Source organism: Poecilia reticulata, chromosome 16 (genome assembly GCF_904066995.2).
Source record: "Poecilia reticulata chromosome 16, P_reticulata-male-v2, whole genome shotgun sequence".
NCBI lineage: Eukaryota > Metazoa > Chordata > Actinopteri > Cyprinodontiformes > Poeciliidae > Poecilia > Poecilia reticulata.
The window spans coordinates 13,670,763-13,690,568 of record NC_088845.1 but is presented as its reverse complement, the minus strand read 5'-3'; the positions used below and the strand labels follow the sequence as shown (position 1 = coordinate 13,690,568).

At 37.7% G+C, this 19,806-nt stretch overlaps 2 protein-coding genes across 2 annotated transcripts; one reads left to right on the top strand and one right to left on the bottom strand.

Annotated features, from left to right (window-relative positions):
• The first annotated feature begins 62 nt into the window (after positions 1 to 62).
• Positions 63 to 9,023, top strand: LOC103478008 (uncharacterized). Its single transcript, XM_008431442.3, has 11 exons — positions 63 to 2,064; positions 2,250 to 2,316; positions 2,458 to 2,506; positions 2,793 to 2,903; positions 3,005 to 3,139; positions 4,819 to 4,882; positions 4,977 to 5,017; positions 6,692 to 6,808; positions 7,030 to 7,052; positions 8,102 to 8,201; positions 8,337 to 9,023. The coding sequence occupies exons 2-11, from the start codon at positions 2,251 to 2,253 to the stop codon at positions 8,606 to 8,608; spliced, it is 978 nt and encodes a 325-aa protein (XP_008429664.2). The 5' UTR covers positions 63 to 2,064; position 2,250; the 3' UTR covers positions 8,609 to 9,023.
• Position 9,024: 1 nt separating this feature from the next.
• On the bottom strand, positions 9,025 to 16,849 carry LOC103478125 (uncharacterized). The gene is made up of 7 exons (XM_008431648.3): positions 16,583 to 16,849; positions 16,168 to 16,309; positions 15,955 to 16,080; positions 13,575 to 13,721; positions 11,014 to 11,070; positions 10,803 to 10,907; positions 9,025 to 9,593 (listed from the first exon to the last, which is right to left on the bottom strand). Exons 1-7 carry the CDS (start codon positions 16,583 to 16,585, stop codon positions 9,469 to 9,471), a joined length of 705 nt encoding a protein of 234 aa, XP_008429870.3. The 5' UTR covers positions 16,586 to 16,849; the 3' UTR covers positions 9,025 to 9,468.
• Between the last annotated feature and the right edge of the window lie 2,957 nt (positions 16,850 to 19,806).

Genomic DNA, 19,806 nt, shown 5'->3' with positions numbered 1-19,806 from the left:
ATTCTGTTTCTACTGAAATTTCTACAGTTCAGATAATTATTAGCTTGGCAAGTTTAGGTTGAAAGTTATCTTTCAACAACATGTTTTTTTCCTCACTGGTGGAAATATTAAACATTTCAGTCACCTTGAGTATCTGCAATAGGATTTCTAGCAGCTCGTCAAAGATAAATCATCACAATACCAGTGGAAACACAGAAAAAGCTGGTCAGAAATTCTAAAAAATATTTGAATCTTCCACTGATTATGACATTTTTTTATTTGAAATGTTTTTTGTTTCTTTGAAAAATTATATTTCTTTTAAATTATCTTTTGAAATATGAAATATTTTGAGAGAAAATGAATGAATGAGTTTTAATGCGAGGTGTGTGAACCGTTAATGACTTTACTGTGTGTGTGCTCAGGTTTTATTAGATTTGAACTGAGTTATCAGTGCGTCTGTCACAAAATACCTGGAAGGTTTGCTGAGAGGATCTATGACATTTCCTGACGTTTCTCTTTTTTACATACACAAAAAGGAAGAGATGGGTTCAGTTTCATTCATACACCTTCATTACCAGTGGTGCATGTCGGGTTTTTCTTTTTTTATTATTATTATTTCAAATGGCCGGTTTTAATCATTTTACTTTCTGGGTGCAAAGTTTCAAGTTTCCAGTTTCAAAGTTGTGCAGACATGCTCAGATATGCACAGATTCCTCCATTATTTGGTTAAATGTCTCTTGGTCAGATGTATCTCAACCACATGCTTCTAGTTGCCACAGTTTTAGCTCTGTGTTTGAACTGGTAGAGTTTATTTAAACTGGTTTTATGGAGAGCCGGATTATTCCCCAAACAGTTTAGATGTGTGTTTGGAAATCCAGCTGGCAGAAAACAACCCCGCAGTACAACGCTACCACCAACGTGCTTTAAAGTAAGAGATGTTCTTGTGGAGAAACAGACGTTGTTTTATGCACGTTATAATGCCCCTCAGCATGATGCAACCACCACCATGCTTTGCAGTTTGTACAGCGATGTTTTTGCCTCTCCTCTCAATCTTATGAAACCTTTCTTTAGAGAGCGTGTTGCAGGTTTATTTCGAGCCTGACGACGGGTGTGGAGCCGGGACTTAATTTCCTGGTAAGCGCACTGTTCTTGCTTTAATGTGGGCGCGGACGCAGGTTTTCCAGCAGCCTTCAGCTCATGCTAGCTTTGAGTCACTGTGGGGTTTTGGGCTGTTTTTGAACAGTTTAATCATTTTCCTGACATCTGATGCCACCAGTTTCAGATTAAATTATAACATTTCAGATGAGTTCATGTGCTTCTCACTGGAACTTAACACGAAGAGTCTGAAAATAATAAGCGTATTGTTAGACCTGTAATGACATCAGGGTGCGAGCAGAACAACTTTATTTTTTATTTAAGATTTGTTTTTTGTTTTTTTACACGACTGAAGGAGCTTTTATCTCCACCAAGAGGAAAATCTCTGACTGTGCTTTCAGTAAGAGAGATGGATGATTAGAAAAAAGATGTATTGCTGTCACTATAATGACTAATTTGTTCAATGTCACTTCTTGGTGAATTCAGGGAACTATCTGAACACATCTGCCTCTTTTCACACCCATCATCATCACGTTTTCTCATTGAAATTCAGGGAGTTGGACATTTTGGTTGCTTTTTTTTACATTTATTTAATGAAGAGCTCAACAAAAAGAAAATGTCTTCTTAGAAAGCAACAACCAAATCAGACGTGAAACCCATCTGGGTATCGTGAAGAAGATCTGCTCCTTCTTTATGTTGTTGTGCAGACAAGCTTTTAGTCAGTTTAAACGGAAAGTGATGACACTTGATGCATAAAAACGTGCAGTTGCTTAGTGTGAGAGCGCTGAAAGTATAAACACCGCAGCAGCAGCAGCAGTGAGGGGAGGAGGGGACCGGAAGGCAGGAAGACTAAACCAGGTAAGGAAATAATGAGACAGATTATGGTTAGAGTGTGTGAGAAGACGGAGAGTAAGAGAAGCCGAGGCAGACTCGCCTACAGGAAGTTCGACAAAACAATAGAAGCAGAATACAGGGAGGACTTCGCTGAAGGTAAGGTCTAATCATTTTTATTGTTTATTATCAGGAAATGAGAGAAATATAAATGTTATTGTACGTTTTTAAAAGGAACATGAATGAACAACACATACAGAGCAAAAGTTTTATTTTTTTTTCCCGGTACATTAGAGTCACCTGAATATCGTCTAATTGCATATCGTCTAATTTCTCTCCTACAGAATGGGGACTGTGCAATACTTCATGGCTGTGCTATTGTCTGCACAGTTGGTGCTCAACTCTCCCACGGTAAAAAAAACAGCAACATTTCCTCATCCTCTTCACCTTTACTCATGACTGAAATAACCATGTTTCGTACTTAAAAAATAGGTCAAATGTATTGAAACGAGCTGCATGAAGATCTTCTTCTTATTTGTACTTAATTATCAGAGGCTGAAGAGGAATGCGGATGGCAAGAAGTCTATCGAATGCCCTGCAGGTAAAATTACATTTTTATGTGTAGTGATTAAAAAATAAATAAAAAATGTCGCCTTTACAAAGTTTTAAACTCACTTTGTGATCATGCATTAATAATGTTTGTGAAATATCTGTCATTCTGTTTGTACTCTCTTGATTTTCTACTCTCTTCATGAAAAAAAGACTCATACTGCGCCCTGTCATCCCCACACTATGACCACATCCTTGATTTATATGCACTACGGGTCTGCAGACACTCATGGCTCTCACCCCCATCCTGTTGTTTTTGTTTCTTCCTCTTCTGTCAGGTGAATTTCTGAACGCTTTTTATGAGTGCAAACCCTGTCCTGACGGATTTTACACCGAAAGGCCCAACCAGGAGCCTTCATGCCATCCATGCTTCAGAGACTGCCTACCAAGTAAACAAATCTGCATGAATTCTACCCTGAATAACTTGATGCATGCATGTGAGGTCATCAGCTGAGACTCGGCTCTCATGTCTGGTTTTTGGCTCCTTTAGACTATCATCTGAAAGAAGCTCAGAGATGCACAAGAACAACCCCCTTGAAATGCGAGTGTGAGCCTGGTTTCAAATGCACGGGCAGGACTCCCAAAGGGAACTGCAAGCAGTGTGAAAAAGACAACCCCCCACCAGGTAAAACTTGACAAAACCCTGTTTTAATTTAGATTAGACCGTTAAAAGGTATGTATTTTAATTAAAATTAAATCAAATACATAACAGCACAACGCAATCCTGCCCAGAGTCGTGAAATGAAACGCGACGTCCTGACTCGGCCGGGTTCTGATAGTTATCAGGAGTTTCTGCACAACCTCGGTTTAGAGAAACGGAAAGAAATCCTGACCAGACAGTCAAGCTAATGGTTAGTCTGATCTAACCGTTCTACCACATTAAAACCACTTCAGCCTCACAGGATTGATTCAGATACGGGGATTTTATGAGCAGTCAGTATCCTACCTGTAGCAACCAGCTCTGTGAAGGAAACTGAAGGGAGCTCCTTCTGGAGAGTCAAAGTAATGACGGATGAGGGAAAACGGCTTCTTCCACCACATATTTTAAATTGATAGTTGGATTAGTTGAAGTGTAGGATCTGAGAAGACACATTGTTTGGGGAAAATAAAAGAAGCTGTAGGACTGCACTGTGAAATGTTAAAACTTTAACGTATTCTTATTTTTAAGTCATGAAAACATTTCCTGTTAAGTGACAAACTTTATGTTTCACAGGATGTGAGATCTTTATAAAGATTCAAACCCACATTCAGGCCTCTAGAGCTGCGTGTTATTTATATATGGATCGTATCAATATTATAAACAGATTGGTTTATTATGGGGACAGACTCTAAATTACCATCTAGGTTTATATTTATTGACTAGCATAGTTTTCAGCTTCAGTTATGATATTCAGACATTTCTGCTCTGCTTCTCTGTCATGTTTTAATTAAATGCATCATAATCTAGTGTACCCTTTATTGTTTTTATTTTTTTAAATATAATTTCTTTAAAAATAGTTTAAATTTACTTGAGCTAGCTTGATTAGTGAGAACTAATCTCTGTTTCTACAAACTAGATGATCCTAAGTGAAGGTAAAAAAAAAAATAGCGACTGGATGAAAAGATTTATCCCCTTTAGATCAATATCAAACAATTATAGATGCATAAAACATGGAGATAATAAAAAATATAGTCTTTCTGATGATGTAGCTAGATGATGTAAAGCTTAAACTACTTTAAATACTTAACATTAAGTCAGATGTTGCATCATAATACTATTTTTGAATCGCTTCAAATTACATCTGAGAACAAAATGCGAGCGTGATGAAACTGCCAGAGTTGCCTCTTACTTAATTTGACCTTCATGGGGAATTTTTAAGATTGATTTGAACTTTACACAATATCTTTATGCTGAATAGTGAAGACTGGCTTGGTTTACTCACCTCAGACGATAAGAGCTTGTGTGGGCAGCGAGCAAGCTGCTGCCGATGCATCCACCTGTCACAAGCCTTATTGTTGTGTTCACTGCCCCCAAGTGGCTGAAATATTGTTAAGATTTTTAAAAAGACTAAGAAATGTGTGTAGGTTTGAGTCTGAGGGACTTATTTTTACATGTTATTGACAGACACAATGAGAGAAAATAAGAGAATAATATGACTATATGGGACAAAACAGCAGGGAAAGTGGAGTCTCTCGCTGTGCCTCTTATAAAGGGACATTTTATTTTATTTCAAGAAAGAGTGAAAGCAAAAAGCGATACTTTGAATGCTTTTATTCTGGTGAAAGCTGAAACAAAGGTGCAACGTTTCTGTTTCTCATCTGCAGCTGTGACTGTGGGCAAACCCAGACAGCCTACCTCACCTCCGGCTAAACCCTGCAGCTCCTCCAGGTGAGTCGTGGTTTTTACTGGATTACTGTTGAAACACGGAGCAAAATCCAGCTAGACGGTGAAATATTCACGTTTTCCTTTTCATCGCTCTCAGGTGCGGTCCTCCTGCTACGGCCCCCACTAATCCCATACCAGGTGAGTGTGTTTGAGACTGAGGGAAAATTTAACAGCTGCTCATTATGTCCAACAGGTTTTGTAGTCTGGACCAAAAATACAGTGCTTTTCATATTTATAGATATTCAGTTGTAAGTCTTTTTCAACATGCTGCTGCAAGTTTAGTCTGATTGGAGAACATTTGTGATTTTTTTGTAAAGATTTACAGTTGATTCTCAGCTGGATTTACCAAAAACTTAACATTTCATTGTAGCTATTGATGTATTTTTTTTTCATTTCTGTTCTGGTAGTTCAGCCTTTGCCTCAGTCTTGTGGGTTTTGCAGCTTCTGCCAGATTTTCTCTTGCGGTTGCTCTGTGTTTGGCTCCATCTGTCTTCCCATCAACTGAGCAGCTTCTCTATCTTGTTGAAAGAATGCAAGCCCACAACATAATGCTGCCACCACTCTTTTACACAGTCAGAAAGTTGTTTTTTTTTAAGAATAAGCATGCGTGAAAACTGGCTACTGCTGCTTAATTATCTAAAAACTTATAATTGTCAAGAGGAAAACCTTAAATGTACACCCAAAGTGACAGTAATGCTTTTCATATATCTTGTTTATTGTTGATCATTTTGGTTGTAACTCATTAAATTTCTTGGATAAAAAATAAAAAAACAAACATATTATACACCAACCTATCTGTCTGCGGGGAACAAACTTTTTTTCTTGGTGGTTAGGTTACGACACACCAACTTTATCTCTACAGGTGGCGCTAAAGTGCTTGACAAATACCATCAGCTTGTGTTTGCACTGCTCCACCATTATGGTCTGTGTGTGTTATCCCACATTGGTTATTTCTGAGCTTTCGTTTAGGTTTCATTATGCAGATCAGAGAGCTGTCATTTAAACTGTGTCATCGGGTCAGCTTCCTGCTTGTTGGCTGATCAGATGAACACAGAGCTGACTCAATATTGCAACAACCTTTTTTATTAGCTGTAATCAGACTGTCCTCATAATCCTGATGCAAGGCTTTGAACCAATGTCCCAGCAAATGTCTCTACGTTTTAGGTAAAATATTATTATCTACCTTCTTATAGTCAGAGATTTTCCAGTCGAAGGCTTTTAATGGATCCTAAGCATGTTTAAGACCAGAGGTAATAAATCTTTTAGGCTCCCCGAATGAGAAATACTTTGAACCGTCTTGATTCTGTTGGTTCTTTTAATTAGACTCATTCATACTGGCTCTTTACCAGTTTCATGCTGTGTGATTGTCAATGTATTCTGTTTTTATTGTTTTATGTTTCTATCATCTGTTTTTAATGTTTGTTTCTATTGTTTGTGGTTCTATGAAATGTGAAAAGTGCTTCATGAATAAAACCGACTATCTTACCTACACAAAACATAGTCAACCCATAAAAAATCCTGATTATGGGAAAGAGGTCAAATAACATAAAGAGGTCAAATCACAGGTAATGCAGAAAATTAAACAAAAAATATGAAAATTGCAGCATTTTTAAATCAGATTTAAATGTCTGGCTACTATCTAGGGTTTTATTTTTGTTTTGTCAGAGAACGGTGAAGTCAAGAACTAAAAATAAAAAACAAAAAGCTTATTATTCAGTAATATAAATAGTTATACTTATTCTGTGTTCCACTTATCTACTTCTATGTCTTTCTGAAGGTTTAGTTTTCACCATTTTTAATCCTCTGTCACAGGATACACAAGCGCTGAGCTGGCGGCCATTTTGGGCCCAGTGGTCTTCATAGGATGTGTGGCCCTTATGATCATGTTCTGCATCTATCAGCCCCGGGATGAAACGTGTTTCCGACAAAGTAAGATGTTCATTTACATTCAGGGCAGTTTCTGCGGCCTCGGCTGAACTTTGTAATTGAATCAACTCAGAAGAATAATAAACACGTTTAAACTGAACGGTGCGGATATGAGTGTGACTGAGGATCTGTCGTGAGGTTTCTGCTACATGAATGATGAACATGTAGAGTCATCACTGAAGTTCTGAAACTAATTTTATGTTACCCATCATTCTGTTTTTCAGTTATTGCAAAGCTGTGTAATGAGGTATGTAAGCCGAGGTTTCTGCTACCTTTACGTACAGTCATGGTAAAAACCCCGTCCTTCACTTCTTCTGTTTTAAAGCATCATATGGTCGAGATGATCTGATCCTAACAAGGTTATAAAATTATAACCTGAGCTGCACAAGACACCAGACAAGATCCAACACTGGCACGACTTTTAAACAAAAATGAACATGAAACAACTACAAAATAAGTACACCCTATGGCTTAGTACCTTTTGTTTATTGTACCTTTTGTTTGTGTTAGAGCCGTCTGTAGCAGCAGTAGCATGACTCAGCACTTTGTCGAGCAGATGGCCTCACAGTTTACTATCAAATGCTTTTGTGGTCAATTTTTATGACTGCAAGTTCCCCAGCTCCTGTGGGTTTAAGGTGGAGGGGCCATTTCAGCTGAAATGCTGTCTGTTTTCATCCAACCTGGCATTTTTTGTCTCCAGACGTTCTGACCTACTGCCAAAAATTCTTCCAAACAAGTCACTTGTCCTGTTTTTTTATTATTATTATTATTATGTCAAAATGTTCATATGAAGTTGAACATTCGACATGCTAAAAACGGCTGGTAGAATCTGAGTTTGAGGTTTTTCAGGGTCATTGAACTTTGCACACTAACGTGGTTTTACAAAAAGACAACAAAGGAAGTCAACATTTTACTTGTATTAGAGTATTCACTGTCTTCAGTCGATGAGGATGTGTCTTTTGTACCTTTTTCATTTTTAATTATTTGGAAATGTCATGTACCCACTGGACAGCAAAAGCTGATTCTCCAGGGTCATAGTGCTTTAAACTTTTCTTTTGTTTACTTTCTACTCTGGCGTAATCATGTTTTTTTTAAAATATAATATTGTGTTATATACTTAATTTTAAATAATTTTATGACCTGGATCAATATCATTTTCATCATGCATTGATGCATAAAACCCCAGAACGGTGAAAGAGGGGAATTATTATTTAAATTTCTTTACCAAAACTGAACAGATTTTTGCATGATATTTCTTGCTGTTCTGTACAAATTGATGACACGGTTCTTTTTTAGGAAGGGCAAAGTGGCAGTCGCAAAGCGAAGGAGTCGACTCATCAGTTCCCCAGAGAGTCTGTGAAGCAGCAGACGTCCCCTCTTTCAGATGCCAGTCTTGGTACTGATGAGTGAAATGAGCCCTTTCAGATGAAGTTCTCAACTCGCATTAAGTCATAAAGAAATTATGAAATGTTTAGAACCAGCTCAAACAAATGATTGCACAGATCTCTTATGTGTTTTCTCTTCTTCTTAGGTCCAGTCCAGGTCCACAATCCAGGCACGGTCATCTTCAGCTTGCTCAGCCACTTCACCGGTCCGGTGGGACCGACGGATCTGAACGGAAAGAGAGCGGAGAGGGCGAGCCACGAAGAGGAAGATGAGAGAGACTGTCCCGTGTTTCATCCCACGCCTTCTCCGAGTATCCACCTCTCCAAAGAGGAGGGCGGCGGGGAGACGGAGGACGTTTTCTTCCCCTCCCAGGAGCAGGGGAAGGACTTCCACGTGTCGAAGGAGGAGGCGCTGTGACGTGTCAGAATGATCCAAGATTTGTTCTGGAGGACATGCTATGCTGGACTCTTAAAGAGAGGAAATGCAAACCTGGAAAACACAAATACAGGCAGGAGAAGGAAACGATCCATCTTCTTCTGGCAAACTGTGGGAGGATCACAGTTGTAATTCTTTACTTGTTTCCTGCTGGTTAAGGAAACCAACATCACGCCTAACTTTGATGAAAGCGGGAATTGTTATACTTTTGTAATTTATAATTTAAAAACTCTTGTAAATATTATACATACTCTATCGGACATAATACTAGATTTGACTTGAGACACTTTGAGTGGAGTATTTGTTTTATTTTGCGTAAAGAAAAATAAAGAAATACTGAGGTTTAAAAAAAACAATTTAGTTCTTAATATACATGATTTGATATTAAACAGCAGCTCTAAGTCTATGTATATACATTTATACAGTATATATATATTTATATATACTTAACAGGTTTGGACACACCTACTGCAAAAATGTCTGAGTGAGAATCTCATCACTGGTACTTAAATATCCTTGTCTTATTATGTAGTATAGTGTACCATAGTACATACCTATTTAGCAAAATACCAAACAGCCCATTCAGGACTATTATAGTGTCCCACTCTGTGTGTTTAGGTGGAATAAATCTTCCCGTTTCTGTAGGGTTAGTTTTTTGTGTATTGTGAAATCCTGTAGTTTTTGAACAGCATTAGTAGCTCAACCGTCTGCTGTAGTCCTCTTCATTATAACGACTGGAGCGATGTCTGTCTCCATTCGGCTCCAATATCCAGGAGATGTTGTTTCTTTCTTGTGGCAGTGAAGGTTTTGACAAGTATTTTTGATTTATCCAAGTGCTGGATTTAATCCTTTATACATAAATCGATGCAATGGTCACATTTTCCACACACCTCCTGGACCGGCTTGGACACATCGTCTTCCACTGCGCGTAGAGTGGCTGTCACAGTCTTTTCAGGCAAAAAATAACCTGAGAAGCAAAAAAATATTTTTAATTAGATCAACAGTATGTGGCAAACATAAAAAAAACAAACTTATTTACATTTTTGCATCCAAACAATCAGAGTGTTGGTAACTTTTGATTATTTTATGAGCAACATTTATGTGCAGCTTTAATTTGCATGGTCAGTTTTAAACAATCAGCCAGTTTTCTAGCGATGCACCGATTTATTGGCCAGCCGGTTTCCTTCATTTTGGGAAATCGGTGAACAGACGATACTTACATGTAAAGCTGATCTTATCTACTTCAGCAAAGGTCTAAAAATCGACCTCTGTGCTGTTCTGCTCTGCAGCAACAGAGGTTTGACTGACAGACCGGCACATCAGGCCATCTCCACATGTTTACAATTAGCAATAGTCACCGCACTGTTACCAACTCAGAGACTTTATTTCTATATTAAGTGACATTTCAGACAAAAAAAAAAAGGCCAAAATCAGAATTGGCAAGTCAAGCTTTTTAAGATCGACCAGAAAACTGCAATCGGTGCAATTTTTGTCTTTCTGGCTTTCCAAAGCCTGTCTATTGTTTGTGCACAATGTTTTACCAATCATAACATAAACTGTTATTGCTCCTTTAGCCTGGTGTGTTCAGAGTGAGACGAGTAGACAGGCTGCAGAGCATGCATGTGTGTCTGGGTCCTGTGACCCAGTTGCCATCATTTATGAGCCAAGCTTTAGGTGAAGCACACGGAGCTTAAACTCTAATGAAATCTTAAAAATACGTTTTCTGAAAAAGAGAACATCCTTTTCAGTAAGTTTAGTTTTCAAAATATGAAACTGAATCACAATAAAATATGACAAACAATGTCAACAATGTTTTGGTGACATTAGCAAGTCACCAAAACAAAGTAAATAGTTTAATGTTAGGTTGTTCAAACATGAGGAAACAAAGGGGATTTTTCATGGAACAAAAAGGCTCATCACATCTTTTGAAGTATGTGTGTCACCTTATTGCCCCCCCTTTATGAATAATATATTTGATCAAAGGTCTGCTATTCTCAGCTTTCAGGATGCGGCACTTCGCTTTCATTTGATTTTCAGTCATTTTCCACACTGATAAATTTCTTCTAGGAAACAGATTTCAAAGGATTTTGGAATGCCAGAGTGTTCAGATAAAACATAAAGTGGAAAAGATTTTGAGCATACTAAATTGTATCTTTAATAGTTATTCTCATCTTACCATGATTGGATCTGATCCAGTGCAGAATTGGCTTGATTTTTGTCATAACAACCAGAGCAATTCCAGCACACAGAAGAGCGATTATCACCAGGAACCACTGAGTATCTGCAAAAACATTTTAAAAAATTATATCTTCAAAGAATTTACATCTACAGCAAGTAAAGGAGAAGCTGGATAATTCCTATTTCATATTACTGTCAGCTCATCGTACCTCTGATTTTGTTATTTGGTGGCACAGTTGTCTTGGTTGTGGAGGTGGATCCAGCTACTAGAGGAGGAGGGAAGAGAAGGAAAAAACAACTGATCAGTTCAGTGCAGATGTTTAGAGGAAATACGAGAGTTTCGTATTTCAGACCGGACAAAGAGTTTGTGAGAGACATCCCTCAATAGTTACTACAGGGTAAGCAAACAATTGGTTTGAAGCACAAGCATGCAGTGAAAGTATATGCAAAAAAAGAGAAACTTGTTTTTGAATTATTTCATTCAACAGGCCAAAGTTTCACACAGTTTTAACGCTATTGCACATCACCATTTGACAAACCAGAGTTAAGAGGAAACTAAACTAAATCTACATTTGTATCTAAATAAAACAAACAATTGTAGGCCAACAAACATGAGATCTTTTAGACCTTCAACACAAACTCCTATAAAGGCTCAGTGTTGTCCCTGAATCTCCGAGAGCTTTTATGCTCAAATTGTTGTCTGAAATGCTGCTCTTACATGCCAAAGTATCTCGTGTAAATTATATAACTTTGCTAATTTTCAAGTTCAAAGAGTTTCGAAAGAATCCACGATTTCTCGTAGATTCAAATACTAAGTTTAAACCAATAATTTCTATTCGAAAATGATCACGTTTGAATTTTTCATGGTGAAAAAGTCACCAGTCGCCATCAATCACATTGTTTGGCCGATCTGTTCATGGTGATTTCTCCTCTCCCCAGAACCTCATTGCTGCAGTTTCCCTTTGGATTGTGACCCAACAAGTCTAAGCCAGAAGAAGACGAGAGCAGACAGGGTTGGGATTGGTTGTTTTTCTATTTTCATCAAATTGGATGAAAAGTTCTTGAAAGGTTTTTATTTTTGTATTCATCCATGCTCTGCTCAGTTCACGGCAGAATTTTGTTTTGATTGGCAGAACAGCCTTGTGGTCAATCACTATTTGCTAAATTATGCTATAAAGGGGCCACAGATGATAATAAATTAGGAGCCATTTGGGAGCCAAGAGCCAAAATTCCCATTGCTAGTGAGAAGCAGGTTGCAAACAAGCAAGTAAGGGTTTTGTTTTTGGGACAAACAGTCAGTAATAACATTTACAGGCAAGTAAGAAAATATACAGAAATGCTGTAGTCAACATTTAGTGTTTAATTTAAAACAAAATTATTTTACCCAGAGGGCAGAGCAACGGGTGCGACAAACAGCATTGATTAGACATTGCCATTTCAATCATTAGTATTCATCCACAAAAACACATTGATTCATTGACATGTTTTCAACATTAGTTAGTTTGGTTAATTGGGTGATTATTTGTTCGTCAACCTTAACCAAAAATCAGCTTTTTTGACCATAATTCAACAATAATTGCTATCTAGGATCATTCATTCTTTTAATATTCCTCTCAGACCCAGTCAATGTCTGGCTGCAAGCCCTTTACCTTTCACTTTTTGATAAATCTTAGATTTTCATCAGTTCCCCAGTTATAAAACTTTCCTTCAGTAGTAGTTGTTTAAGAGGAGATATAGTGTTAATATTTGTTTGGGTGTTTCTTTATGCTGCTCAAATGATTTTAGTTTGACACATATTGAATGATTTGTTTTTATTTAAGACTCTTTTCATCTTAACTGAAGTGTAATCATTTTAGTGTTAACAACAAGTAATTAGCCAAAGACCTCTAAATTCCTCATGAAGATTGCTGCTCTGGCATGAATCAATTCATCATTCATTCTGATTTTTGATAGTTAATTATACTTATCTATGAGAAGAAATGCAACTTGATGGGTTCTACCCCGAAATGTTGATTTCCATATACAACATTTCGGAAAAAATCAGACTCTACTGCACTGAACCAGACTGAAAACCTCCTGGTTATTCCAACAAATATTGATTTCTGAACTCTTCCTGAGGTAAATCATTGGTATTGTTGTTTCTAAACGACTATCAACTTGTTTTCTTTGCATTATTTGAGGTCTGAAAGCTCTGCGTCTTTATCGTTATTTTTACCATTTCTCATTTTCTGCTAATAAATACTAAATTTTTTCTGGGAATTTCAGAGACATGTTGTCAGCAGTTCATAGAATAAAAGAACAATGTTCATTTTACTCAAACATATAACTATAAAAAGTAAAATCAGAGAAACTGATCATTTTGCAGTCGTCTCTTACTTTTTTCCAGAGCTGTAGATATTAGAAGAAAACAGCAACCAGACAATAAGCGAGTATTCTGGCTTAATAAATCCTTTTTTCAATCAATGGATATTAAACATTTAAGCTTAGGTGCTGCAAGCGTTAGAGAGATTAGGTGAGATTGCACAGGCACCACATTTCCTGCCATGCCAGACTTATTTTGGTGCCACAGATGTGGAAACAGAAACTGTTTGTAGTAAGACATAGGAAACTTATCAACGCATTGGGGTTAGAGTAGTTTCCTATATGATAAGAAGAAATTGTTTGATAAACTTGCAGCTTTGTGTGCAAAAGTACACAAAGCTGCCTAAAGTCTGTAGAGTAAAGTTTTAGTGTCTAACTTGGTTGAATGTGCAGAAAAGCTTCATTTCACCTGTAGTGGACGGCGGCGTCGTGGGCTGGGTGGTCGTTGGGACAGGCTCACAAAACGTGCAGGACGCGTCTGTGCATCTGTAGCCGGCTCTGCACTTGCAAACAGTGTTTTGGGTTGGTGTGCAGTTGGACGCCACCTCAAAGTTAGCTGCCAAAGACAAAAGAAAGAGTCATGTTTGAATATACGTCACTTAAAAGAGACTATTTAGATTTAGTGACTTAATGGGAATGTACTGCCAGAGAGTGACTTTGTATTTTATGTATAGGATGGTCCAAAATGACTCACAAATTTTATTGTCACATCTTTGGAAGAATTCATGGCTGGTATTTCTTAGTGAAAGCATCGTTTCGATTTGATGAAACATTTTCTTTCTTACACAGAAGCCACAGCTTGTGTGATCAAAATTAGCAAACAGAAAGCTGCTTAAATTACTTCCATAGAGCTAGAGTCATAACAAGATATGAATGTTTATGAGATATTTTCAGTTATAATTTATGAAAAACAAAGAGAGCAAATAGGAGAAAGGAGAACTTGATGATACCCTCATTCATAGATCAATTCCTTTATTGCACAGATGTTTAATATTAAAGAGCAAAACTTCCACCTGGAAGATTTTCTGATTTCACTTTGAACATTTAACAGAGTAGCGTTTAACCTTTCAAAGCCTGGTTTAAGAAACATTTGTGATTTAAACTTATTAGGTGCTTGTGAAAGAACAAAACCTTTCGGTTTATAGCTTGGTCTTCTGAAATATTGGTTCCATACTAAATACATTTAACTTTTCAAGTCAGACAACTATAACAATCTCGTGTAAGGGGTAAATGTGGATCAGGAGGAAGAGTGCAGTTGTTCTGCAATCCAGCTTCATCTTAGCAGGTTATAGTAGCAGGTGTGTGAAGGTTTACTAGTGTAACTGTAAACCATGGTGTTAGTGTAGCGTGGCTTCGAGTGTTATGTGTATGAAAATAGAAGCATTACAAAAGTTAAGTCCACCTTAAAAACATGAACAGTTGTGTTTTAAAATGCTTTCCACATTATTTATCTTATTGCTTTTACACAAATTGCTAACTTTGTTTAAAATGTAAAGGTCTCAGATAAATGAGTTGAGGCTTTTTTGTCATTAAAGGGTTAAAAGGTTTTATAGAACTGTCAAGAAGCTGATCTTTGGACTTTTTTCTTCTTCTTTTGATCTGCAAACCATTAATGTTAATGTCGTTAAAGATCCAAAGCACAACAGAAACAGTCGTGCTGCAAGGTCAGCAAGTTAAATCTTTCTGTGGGTTGAATCATTTCCACCTAAATTAGTTTCCATTCACATTAATTGACATGGAGCCCCTGTGTGTGTGTAGTTTTTTGACATTTTCAACACCCACCTTCCACTTGCTACATTCTAAAACAGATAAATGAGCTTTTAAAAAGTTTTCACGAAAAACACATTTCACACTGATTCTCCTGAAGGAAACAAAACAAAAAAAAAACTTGCTATATCAGAAAATGAAAGCCTCCAAATGTAAACAAAACTATTTCAGACTGAGAACAGAGAATATGTTTTCACTTTGGTGCTGACTCTCTTTTGTGTTTTCCACTGTGACATTTAGAAATAAGGCAGAGAGGTTATTTTTGTTCACCTGTAGCAGCGGAGAGACATTTGCATCGGTATATTTTTCCATTTGCTACTTTGGTGTAAATTTATGTTTTTTTTACTTTTCACTTACATAAAAACCGTTTGCTTCTAGGAGGGCTGCAAACATGACTCTCTCTTCTAGCCTTCATTACAGATGGTTTCACAGACCCCCGTGTCTCTCCTCCGTTTCATCTCTTTCTGACTGTCTGCCCCCCTTGATGCATAAACAGGGAAATCCCCTCCGATATAACAGTTTATTTCTGCTGGTAAGCTTCTCTGAAATCATGATCCACCGCCAGAACTGAGTAACATTCAACAGTCTGACTTTCTACAGGTCTTTTGCGATGAAACTGGTCAAATGTTGCGGTAAGAGCAGCAGATTACTCACTCTCACACATCACGCTCTGATCGCAGAGTCAGAGTTCACACAGAGAAACCTGAACCACAAGGTTGTACAAAGAAGAAGAGACAGTGGAGTGTGTAAAGCTGTGAGTGTCTTTACAGTAATGCTTGATCATGCATATGTTCAAAACAAAACCAGTCTATATCTACTCTGATCGTCTGGCGATAGTGCTGTAGTCAAAGCGGATCCTGCTGATGTCAGAGCTTACTAACCCGTTTTACGTTTTTACTGGTGACACATCATTTATCGAAAAAAAAAAAAAGTAATTTCATGATACATGGACAACAATAGCTCAGATTAAATTACTGCAAGTCTTCCCATCCAGACAGGACGTTTACTGTAATGCTTCTTACCTTTTTTGCAAACATCGCAGACATTGCAGTTCGCGTCCAGGTTGAAGTTATCGGCGTATCGATTTTCATCGCAGGGCTCACATTTAATTTCACAAGCAATTTCTGTGCGTCTAATGTAACGATGACCTGGAGCAAGTACAGAACAGTCTGTGGTTAATGGCATTGACACTGGAGACTTTAAAATCCATAAATATAAAAGTAATGTCACACTACCTGGCGGACACATTGTACAACATGTCGTGGGGTTGCGTATCGGCCATTTATATTCCCCGTCTTTGCACTGGATTTTGAGCCCAGAGGAGAAGAAAGGCAGATTCCACAGCAAGGAGAACGTGAGATAACAGAGATGCAGCATCTGAATAGTAGCAAATAAAGGGAAGTAGGAGAAGAAGAGGTGGAGAAGGCAGATTGTTGATTGTGTCAGATATGAGCAGATGCTCACAACCTACTACAGAAAGGTTGTGAGAAAAATAAGATGACTTTTATTGGTTGGTTTCCTCTACATAGAAACAATTACCATTTAAAAGCTGATTTTGTAAAACCTCTGAATGTTTTCTTTCTTGTTTATCAATCCAATTAAAAAGTTATCATACCATGAAGAAGATGACGGTATGTTGCCTGTACTCACCATGACGGAGAAGCTGACAGAAGAAGATGTTACCTGGGACCCTCTGAATGTAAGACTGAGAAAGTAGCTAAAGTGTGTCAGGGGACTCTTCTCTTAAAATGTCACAAGTGACTCATCATGAAACCCGTCTATTCAGTCTGTTTTCTTTTGCTGTCATCCTCTAGCTGCCGCTCCTCCTTGGACCCTCAACATCTGTGCACAACAACATGCCCCCCCAACCCGAGAACAGCCTCCATGTTTTTCCACCTTCGGTCTCGTTTCGTCCAAATGTGAGCTTTTGGCTGAGAACAGTCTGACACTTTCCCCTTTTTCATTGCTTTGCTTTTTTCTTTTTGTGCTTCTTTATCATGGCACTTGGCGATGAGTGTAAGTGATCGTGTACTACTCATCTAACCATTTGATTATACTTACAAAGAAGTGAAAGGAAGATAAACATTCAAAGAAGTGACTGATGATTAGTTCTGCAACTTCATGAACATTTCAGTTGATACTAAGTTAAGGTATCTTAGTCACTTTTAATTCATAGTGAATTAAAAGTGACTGGGGTTCTGGTAATCCCAAAGAAGTAATACCAAACAAGTCAAGAACACAGCAAAAAAAGCATAAAAAGTCAAGATGACATCTATCATTACATAGAGAACTATCTTGTGGCCTGTTCTCAAAATTAGCATAAATTGGTTTAGTCTTATTTACCGACAAAAAAAGATTTCTGATCATTGACATTTAAGTATTGCGTAATGGTTAAAAGAGCTTGATGATCTCTCAAAACCTTCATAACCTCATTGTTGCAAAACTTCTTTCAGCAACAAGGCACTTTGAACTGTCTTGTTGCTGAAAATGTGCTATATGAATAAAATTACCTTATCTTACCAGTTAGACACACATTTATGAGCTTCTGAATGTTTCACTGAGCACAAAATCATCTCAATTTGAAATCTTGTAACTCCTCGCAAGATTTCTGACAGTCTAAAATCTGAAGACTTGTTTTTCAACCAAGGAAACACAGAAAGACTTAGCATAAGCAAGTACAGTTCTTCATGAAGATACTAAATAATGCACTTAACAGCAATGCCCTACTCATGACATAAGACTCCTCTTCTGAAGTGAAGCAAGTTCTCTGTTAGTAATCCTGCAAGCACTGTTAATATAATCGTACACGTCCCCTTTTCCCTTTATCAAAACCCCAACTTTGCCCGCAAGAACATTTGTGTTTAGAAATATCTCTGCAACTAGTGCCAATACTGCACTGTGCAGCAATAAGGCTGAGAAGGTTTTAGAGATCTTTTTTTTTACTTATACTGAGATGCTTTGTGTGCTGTATCTTGATAGTAAGAAAACTATTTTATCTTTCCAGTCTGTATGGACCAAACCAGCTGATAATTGTTACCAGATGTTAACTGTTTTAGAAATACTGACCAATTGCAGTTGATTTGTTTGCTTTTAATGCTTTTATGCAGCTTTTTTTTCTTCATGTGTTCATTAATTACTAATCAGTTTAATGACACGTAACTTAGTGGAGTTATTAATTTCTTTATCTTTGTATGTGTGGATTAGTGAGAGTCGTACAAACATCTGATGTGATTTAGCGCGATTAGAAGACTTAATGTGTATGAGTTAGTTTCTTCAACTCAAATACTGAACTTTTATTATGTTTTCTTTGGTATCCATGAATTATAGTTTTTACCACTAAGTTAGATAACAACAGCAAGTCTTATTAGTCATGGGGTTTTCTCAGTCTGGTGTATTTATTTACTTCTTTGCGCTGCCTTCGAGAGTTTGATTAATGGAGAAACAGAATCTTGTCAGACTAAGTTACCAAATAATGTGATGGTATTGAGAATGCTGCACAGCAGACATGTCCGCATGTCAAATGCAGGCAGACAAACACAAGGTCAGGGGGTTAGATGTGTTTTAACGTTGCATTTTGTTATGATCCTGAGGTGTGAGTCGGTTTTTCTAGTGAATGTGAGTCAACTTCCTTTTCTGTTAGCAGTTTCTTCTCATAAGGAGCTAAAGGTTGACCATCAGTGGAGGTGATTGACTTTTACTGTTGCGCTCCTGCCCTTTGCGCCAGCGATGGTTTGCGCTACAGTTTTCTGAGTAATTTACAGCAGCTTGATTTCATATTTACCTTGTTCGATGAAGACACTAAACTTCTGGACTCTTATAACAAAACTCCTCCTATTGCATCTCCTGCAATTCCTTCCTCTCACTAGCTTTCACTCTCCACCTGTCGTATCCTCTTCTGGACCTTTACATGTCGCTCAACTTGACACCAGAAACATCTGGTGACCAGGACTTTATCGAGTCTCAGCTTCCAGTCTTCTCTCCTTCCTTCAAACTGTAAAATCCAAACAAATCGAACTTTATTTATGTAGCTCATTTCAGTAATAAGGTAGTTCAAAGTGCTTTACGTCATAAAAGGGTAAAAGCATTGTGCAGAAACCAGTAGCAAAAGTTACATTTTGTCAAAAGCCATAATCAAGATCATCAAAGCATGACGAATATGTTGGTCAGTTTTCCAGTGATTATATTTCAAAAGCAACTCTAAACAGGTGGGCTTTTAGTCTAGATTTAAAGGAACTCAGGGTTTCAGCTATTTTGCAGTTTTCTGGAAGTTTGTTCCAGATTTGTGGTGCATAGAAGCTGAATGCTGCTTCTAGTTCTGAGATGCAAAGTAGACCAGAACCAGAAAATCTGAGAGGTCTGGAAGGTTGATGCAACAACAGAAAATATTTAATGTATTGTGGTGCTAAACCTTTCACAACTTTATTATCTAACTAAAGTATTTTAAAGTCTATTCTTTGAGCTACAGGGAAATTGTACCTCAAAGAGCTACAACGTGTAAATGTAAGGACTTTAAAACTGGGAACAGCAGCAACGGTTTGGATCAGCTGTCTGATTTTTTGGACAGACCTGTGAAGACACTGTTGCAATAATCAATGTGACTAGAGATAAAGTCATGGATGAGTTTCTCCAGATCTGGCTGGAATATTAGTCCTTCAATCCTGGACATGTTCTCCAGGTGATAGAAGACTGGTGTTGTAACTGTCTCTATATGACTCTGAAGGTTCACGTCTGAGTCAGTCACCACACCAAGATTTTGGGGCTGATCACTAGTTGAGAGTCACCTGGTGACATCATAAACTGTAGGTTTTCTTTAGAGGTCTGTGTTTTTTCTTACGCAGGGACACATACGGTCGCACAAATGGTGTGGTGAGCAG